Here is a 7511-nt window from a genome sequence, read left to right on the forward strand (position 1 = left end):
ACGGCTGAGGCCCGGGACCGCGATAGAAAGTTCTCTATCTCCGATGGCCTTTTTTACTTCTCCGAGAAGAAGCGGGAAAGATTGGATCTCGTATTTCTTCTTCTCGTTTGGAATGGACTTGTAGTCATCGCCATTACCGCCAGGGTATTCCCAATCAATATCTACATGTGTCAGTCTGAACACAGGTTGACCTTATTTGACATACCAACACAATCAAAGCCCAGCATGTCAACGGTGGAAGCAATGTTTTTGGCAAAGTTCTTGCGGGCCTTATCTGACTTGGCAGCTTCGCTGAAGCCAGTAGTATCGCCCCAGCCACCAATGGCCATACAAACTTGAACGTTGCTGTCAAAGAGAGCTCGAACATCTTCGACCGGTTGGAAAGGCCTGTACTCTGCAAGTCAAACCTACTAAAATCGAAAAGCTACTCTGGGCGCAGCCTGGTATTTCCGACGCAGCAGTAAATGGCGTCGCAGACGGTGGATTAGGTGAGCGGTCGCTTACTTTTATCGTACCAACCAAGCAGGATATGACTATCGAAGAACAGCAGGGGCTCATTTTGAAGTTGGATAAGAGTATCAAGGCCCAACTCGACGAAACATATTGGTTGCTCAAGCAGATCCGTTCCATTGAAGAGCTTCCCCGTGGTCAGAGTGACAAGCTGCTCAAGAAGATTCTTAGAGAGAATGCAAAGCAGAAGGATCAAATATCTATGAATGGGGTTAACGGCATTGATGGTAATCCAAGTGAAAGAGCATCAGTAGAGCGAGCGAAATTTGTTCATTTTTATATAAATAGTCAGGTGAATACACAACTCAGATTCCAATTACTTTATATGGTATAAAAGTAGAGATTTACTATAAAACACGGATAAACGATGACAATAACAAAACTACTGAGCCAAAAGGCACCAATAAGAGAAATGTATCTAGGGTGCCACTAGAGCTTGGCCAGTGGTGGCAAGAGAACTTAATATAGAGCCTTAATCAAAGCATGCCAAACTTTATCACTAGTCAAGGCAGTATATATGATCGAAACCCAGGACCCAATAGTTCTTTTCTCTCGTCCATTGATCGTGCTGCTACCGCTTCTACCTGGGTGTTCAACCAGGCCTTGGTGGAAAGGCACTCCCAGCTCTTCTCTTACAAAAGAGTATAATCTCAGAGAAGCGCGACCGAGGAATTGCTTTGTAGTTGGCTGAGAAAAGAACTCAGTCCGCGTTTCGGTAAAAGTTGAATACGCCAGATTCTCCAGATCCTTTTGAAGTGACCATCTAACATTTGCTGCAGGAGGCATTTCTTTGTGATCACACTGGAGCGGTAGTGCTTCCTTGGAGAGAATCTTGCATCGCTCTTGAAGATCTAAGCATGCTGAGGCATTCCACGATTTCATGATAGCCTGATGAATAGTCTCGTATGTCTCTTGCGCCGCCTGTTCGTCAACTCCATTGAGTAATGGCTGCACTACAGAGGACAACTTGTTTCTGAGACGTTTGAGAAATGTAATGTGGAGCACCCGTAAGTCCAAAGCCTGACAAACAGCGAATAGATGTGCAGCGCACATTTGAGTGACGACATCAGCTGCCTGAAGAGTGTATCTTCCTGAGATCAACGCAAGAGAGTTGATCGACTGATTGTGCATCTCTGCAGATTGTGCATGGGGAGTAACAGGGTTGGCTAGATATCCGAGTTCCGATAGGTAAGCAGCCATGCTTATATCAATACCCTTCATGGTGAAAGATAAACTGGGGTCGTCAGCGACGAGATTTGGTGCAAGACCCCTATTCATCATAGGGTTAATCAATTCGGAGGAGAGGCTGAACAGGAGTTTGCCAACCATCTGAAGAGCAAGGCGTGTTTTTTCCATGCCGTTTGCGACGGAGCTGGATATAAAGTTGGCGCCAGAATAAACTTCACCAGATGTTATATCGATGATGGGGTTATCGGAAGTGGAGTTCAGCTCCACAGTGATCTGAGACAAGACGGAGCAGATATCCTCAATTTGTGGACCGAGCCATTGCGGAGCTCCTCATAAGGCATATCTATCCTGCGCCAGACCTGGTCTGAACTTGTCCTCTTCTTTCAGGCTCTGTACAAGTGAAGATCCCTCGAGAAAATTCAGAATGGTTGCTGAACATTGTACTTGACCAGGATGAGGGCAAACAGAAGAAATTAAGGGATGGTAGTTCTCGGCCTTCCCCAGTAAAGCCTCACATGACATAGCGACAAGATCTTGTGCAAGTAGCAGGAGTTTATTCTCCTCATGAACTGCCAGACAACCCAGAGCAGCCGAAGGAGCCGTGCCATTAACAAGGCCGAGGCCTTCTTTGGGTCCTAGAGTAATGGGCTCCAGTCCAGCGACTTCGAGCGCCATATCAGCAGACATAATAGAGGTTGGCGTGCGGATCCGAATATCAGGGTTGCCCTCAAGCAACCCGGCGACATATGACAGAGGGATCAAATCGCCAGATGCTGAAATAGACCCCCGCAAGGGAACAATGGGCGTCATTCCCTTCCGGAGGAGGAGAAGGAGGGCTTGAACAAGTTCTAATCGCACGCCTGAGTGGCCTCGAAGCAATGTGTTGCAGCGTACCAACATGGCAGCTCGAACCCAGGTGACAGACATGCTGTTGAGCCCATTACCGAATGTGTCTTCATCTGCCAATATGCCTGCCTGGGTGAGTTGCAGCAGCGCCGACTGAAGAGCAGGGAGATCTTTTGTGCGGCTTTCAGCACTTCCGCCGAAGCCAGTGTTGACACCTAATGTTCAATGAGACTATGCCGCTCGTACTCAATGGATCGGTGTCCTACCGTAGACAAAGTAACCCTTGGATAGGTACTCTTCGAGTAACAAAACGCTTTTGTTCATAGAGTTTGCAATATCTTCTGTCTCCGCGACGTAAGCATTGCAGTTGTACCTAGCATCATTGTTAACTTGAAGATATCTGGTATGACTAGTAACTTACTTGGCAACCGCAATGACAGAAGCGATATCAAGGTGAGACCCATTGAGGAGAACACAACCACATTCCTTGATACTCTGAACCTTTTTCCAGATGTCGCAAGCTTGAGAGGCATGAGTGGGTGAATCATGTGAGGCTTCAAAAGGTTTTCTGCCACCAGAAGCATCGGGGTTCGGATTGGAGGATGTAGTCACATGGTGACCATTGCCAAAAAGCTGACCTATCTCTTGGAAGGCCATTTCTAGACAGTGGCTATGAAACTCTTCATAAGAATATAATAGAGAAAAAGGGATGCTTGCTTCTACTAGTAACGACAGGCTATCTGAACGGTCTGCGTTGATTAACCACTATATATCGACCTCGATGTCCGACTCCCGCATGACGGACCATCCATTCCACACAAAAGTTCTACATCAAGACTTCCGCAATTGATTGAGTTTATTGAGATTTGATAAGCCTTGATTGAGACACTGGCGGAATTGTGCCTCGTTATTTGAGACGGTTACCGTAAACTAGCCCTTTTCGTACATGATAAGCCTCGTGGTGATATTACCTCGTTCAATTAGTTGAAATAATTAAAGTTCAGGGGATTACCTCTTCAGTTATGTAAGCACTATCATATGGAGGGGATTACTTGTCTCGGTAACATTTTGGCACACTATTTCAGTTGAGCACCGACAAACGCTAACCGAGACAAAACAGATCTAACCCACTGTCGCTCGGGATTGCAGATCCCGAAGATCCGGTCCTCGCTTCAACCACATCAAGAGCCATTGGGAACCGTCGAGGCTAAAATTTAAGGGATCACTCGTATCGGTAAGTCGTATAACACTACTTTAGCTTTCTACATTGAGAAATGATAGGCGAGACTAAGCCTACTATCATCCGCAGTCGAAGATCTCTGGCTCGGTGCCCTTCGCTTCCGCTTCTGGCCAAGGTCATTAAACTCCAATAATCAGTCCCGCTAATGAACTCTATTATAAGATCTACACATGTTGGCATGCTGACGCAGCTCATCGCGCTAAACATAGAACCGTCTGGGCCCTGTGATGCATGTTATCTATTCGTTGGCCCACTAGCACGAACTCTTCTTTCCAATCCCGTCAAAATAAGAGATAGACCTTTGCTCGTATTCAATCTTATCATACGCCCTATAACTCAAAATCTGTATAGCAAAGCCAAGCTTCTTGAGCATATTGACGTAACATCCTGCGCTACCTGTAGAGCCATGTGATCTTGCAGCACTAAGTTATGTCTTAGTCACCGCTCGGGCACAAACTACTCCTTCTTATTGCTCGGTGGCTTAAGGAATATGGCGAGAAATTGAACCGCATGATGCCAAACTCGACACGTCGGAAATAAGAGACCATGAAATCCATGTAAATAGAAGCTTCTCATAGCCTATGTATCTGCCCACATTTTATTTGACACATTGCTCGTTTCCACAAAGTTCACTCTGATACTGAAGAGCATCTAAGCATGAAGTCGAACAATATGTCCATGCAAGGCGGAGGGTACTACAATGAAAATTGTAACCTCCAACGCCTAGCCATCGATAAGGCATTGTCTCTTCTCGAAACCCCCAAATTTAAAGGTCCGTTGACTTCAGTGTCCTTCACTTACATGTTCTATTTGAACTCGTTGTTCTACCATGGTAGTATTTTGGGTAATACTTACATGTCTCATAGGAAATATCATTACTCTGGCTGACTATGGTTCCTCCGAGGGCAAAAATACGTGAGCCGCTGCCCGCGTTCATTCATGTATCATATTGGCAAGCTAATGGTGCTTAGGATCCGGCTTCTTGCAAACTATCTCTCCAACTTACCCGGCCTTGCATCTGCGACTCTTATATTCAATGATACACCATTCAATGACTTTACCAGCCTTTCAAGAACCATTAACAAAAACTGGCCATCACTCTCACAGGACGGCAAGATATCTATCAGTCCTCTCAAGGTTCCCAAATCTTTTTTTGGACAAGTCCTGCCTGACAAGTTCGTCGATGCAGGATTCTCCTTTACGGCACTTCACTGGCTGCAATGCATGCCATCTTCGTTTGAGCCATCAGTCCTGGCTGAGTACGCTCACGAAGATCTATTGTCTTTCTTGTCAGCTCGTCATAGGGAAATTCGGCCAGAGGGTATACTTACACTCTGTATTCCCTGTCATGGCCCGATTGGAGTTGACCCTGCTGTTGCGAGTCTGCAAGCTAGTATCCGTAGCCTCGCGAGTACTTCTCATGTCGATCCGTTCTTCGAAGTCCGTTTACCACTTTACTTCCGCACCATGGAACAGATATTGTCTTCGATCAATGCCGAACGGGGTAAATGGGTAGTCAAATCTCACGTAACAGTTCCAATCATGCACCCTTCATGGTCTTCAGCTGTGTTGGACAAATCCGCTACTGACATGGCAGCCAAGGTCAGGTATGTGTCTGGGATTACTGGCTTTACAATTGCCGCATGCTCCCGGTTCTTAACGGATGAGATGGGTGAATACCCCAAGAAAAGAGATCTCAATGGACCTGCCTTACCATTCGGGGTTCTTACAGAGGCAACATTCCTCGAGGACTTATCAGCTTGCTACAGGGATGATTGAAGGTAGCATCTGTACTTTTCATTATGTTAGCTAAATTGATACTCTCTAGTTACTTCATTATACATGGTATGTTCCCGCTTAGGGCTTTTCACCCGGTTGTTTGTAGCTTACTGCATTATGTTATGTTATGTTATGTTATGTGTATTTTTCGTCCGGGGGGCCATAGGCCCCAAAAGTCCCCTACTGGGGCAAAGGACGTGCTGAGCTAGAGAATCTGGGATCTATCTATACGCTAATTACAAAAATACCATTGGCTACGAGGATGATTAGTCATTCGCTGCGCGAACTTAGTCTTCCCCCAGATCCTGATTTTTGCAGACGCGTCAGTAGATCACACTCTATCCAGCATATCATCGGCACAGATGGCGCATCCTATCGAGCCTGTTACCCGTCAGCGGGATGACAAGGCGCAGCCGACATATCGCAGCCGCTTTTAGAGCCTGATATCAGGAAGGCTGGGATCAGCCTGTTCACGCGGCAGCTCGAGGCTGTCGCAAGATGTTCACGTAGCTTACTGCATTTGTTGAAATTAGCACGACTCTAGGGTAGTCGAAAATTCCATGCAAATCGGATTACATCGGGTGAAGAGGTGACTTGGGTTGGCTGCCAATTTGCGTCTCTCAATTATCATTAGTGTAAGTAGAATAGCCATGGGTGGACTTTGCCTCAAATTGTTAGCGTAGTCTTATTCTCTCCGAACAGAACAGACTCTAAAGAATTTAGATAGGCCAACTTCGCATGTGAAACCCCCTCAACCTTCGAGGCTTAAAGGGCCACACTAAAAGCTACTGCTAGGTATTGACTAGTATGCAGGGCTTGATCGTAAAAAGGCTTCTAAGAAATACTGGAAAAGCCAGTGATTGTGCTTTAACTTTACCCCATTCGACGGAATAGTATCAACCTGACCGATCTCCGATTTAGAACTACACAAAATCCTCAATGGCTGATTAGCTGTAGAATTGATCGAGATGTTAACGTCACCTTTATCGGTCATCGGCAGTACGATGTTTATTAATCAAAGATGCCCAAGCATCTCTAACAGGTAATCTACACTATCTCTTGAGGTCCCGTCTTTAATGTCTCCGTTTGTGGTTTCTACTCTGCGATGGCCGAGGGGCGGAGGACTGGCCAGACTGACATGACTTGTAGGATAAAAGCCAATGCATTTTTTTTTTTTTTTTTTGTGTTGCTTAGATCTATCTCGGCGAGATTTTGATAGGACTTGACAAACTGAAGCTATTCTTTTCTTTAGCTTGTACTTTGTGATCTATGATAGGATCGCTTTCTTATGCTGATTGTGAGTAACCTACTAAAGCATGACGCGTGCACTCAGATTGCCCCACAGATAAGATTTAACGTGAAAATCAAGCCACAAAGCTTATCACATGGAGACTGTTACAAATAGGTAGTCTGAATCAGACAGCCCTGACAGCTTTGACAGTCTGACGCCACCATATTCATTAATTCGTCGGATTGGCCCATCGCCCTTGCGTGATCTTTTACAGGGATTGATTAATCAGCTGCCGACCGATGTGCTAAGTCAGAGGCTGCTAGGAGGCGAAATAACAAGACTTCATGTTATAACCGGCATATTGCAATCCTAAGATACTGATATGTTTCTATAATTGTATTATTCTCTTAGTGTGAATGCATTGTATCGACTGATGTCTGTACAATAAACTAACTGAGATTCCAACGAGATGTGGCAGCTGCGACTGGATGTGCGAGTGAAGGAGGAACGACAAGACGCTAAAACGAACTTGTCACGAATCGGGAGTCTACGTAGATACGCGCATCTCCTCAACATGGGTATGGGTAACTTACCTCGAAACCAATCATGCGCTTAGCATCCCTGTTGTGTTAGACTGCGTCACCGGCCTAACAACTTTTTATCGACCCTCGGCACCGTTCAGAGCCTGACTAAGGGCGCTAGATTCGGACTGCTATT

The 7511-nt window shown here is 45.7% G+C and overlaps 2 protein-coding genes across 2 annotated transcripts; one reads left to right on the forward strand and one right to left on the reverse strand.

Moving 5' to 3' along the window:
• Positions 1–2028: 2028 nt before the first annotated feature.
• FMAN_15469 (uncharacterized protein) lies at positions 2029–3201 on the reverse strand (the record flags this gene model as incomplete). The annotated part of the gene is made up of 3 exons (XM_041826217.1): positions 2029–2759; positions 2811–2917; positions 2966–3201. The coding sequence occupies 3 exons, from the start codon at positions 3199–3201 to the stop codon at positions 2029–2031; spliced, it is 1074 nt and encodes a 357-aa protein (XP_041691560.1).
• A 1543-nt stretch (positions 3202–4744) lies between these two features.
• On the forward strand, positions 4745–5563 carry FMAN_15470 (uncharacterized protein; the record flags this gene model as incomplete). The annotated part of the gene is made up of 1 exon (XM_041826218.1): positions 4745–5563. The coding sequence occupies one exon, from the start codon at positions 4745–4747 to the stop codon at positions 5561–5563; it is 819 nt and encodes a 272-aa protein (XP_041691561.1).
• Between the last annotated feature and the right edge of the window lie 1948 nt (positions 5564–7511).

This window comes from Fusarium mangiferae (assembly GCF_900044065.1).
Source record: "Fusarium mangiferae strain MRC7560 genome assembly, contig: FMAN_scaffold037, whole genome shotgun sequence".
Lineage (NCBI taxonomy): Eukaryota > Fungi > Ascomycota > Sordariomycetes > Hypocreales > Nectriaceae > Fusarium > Fusarium mangiferae.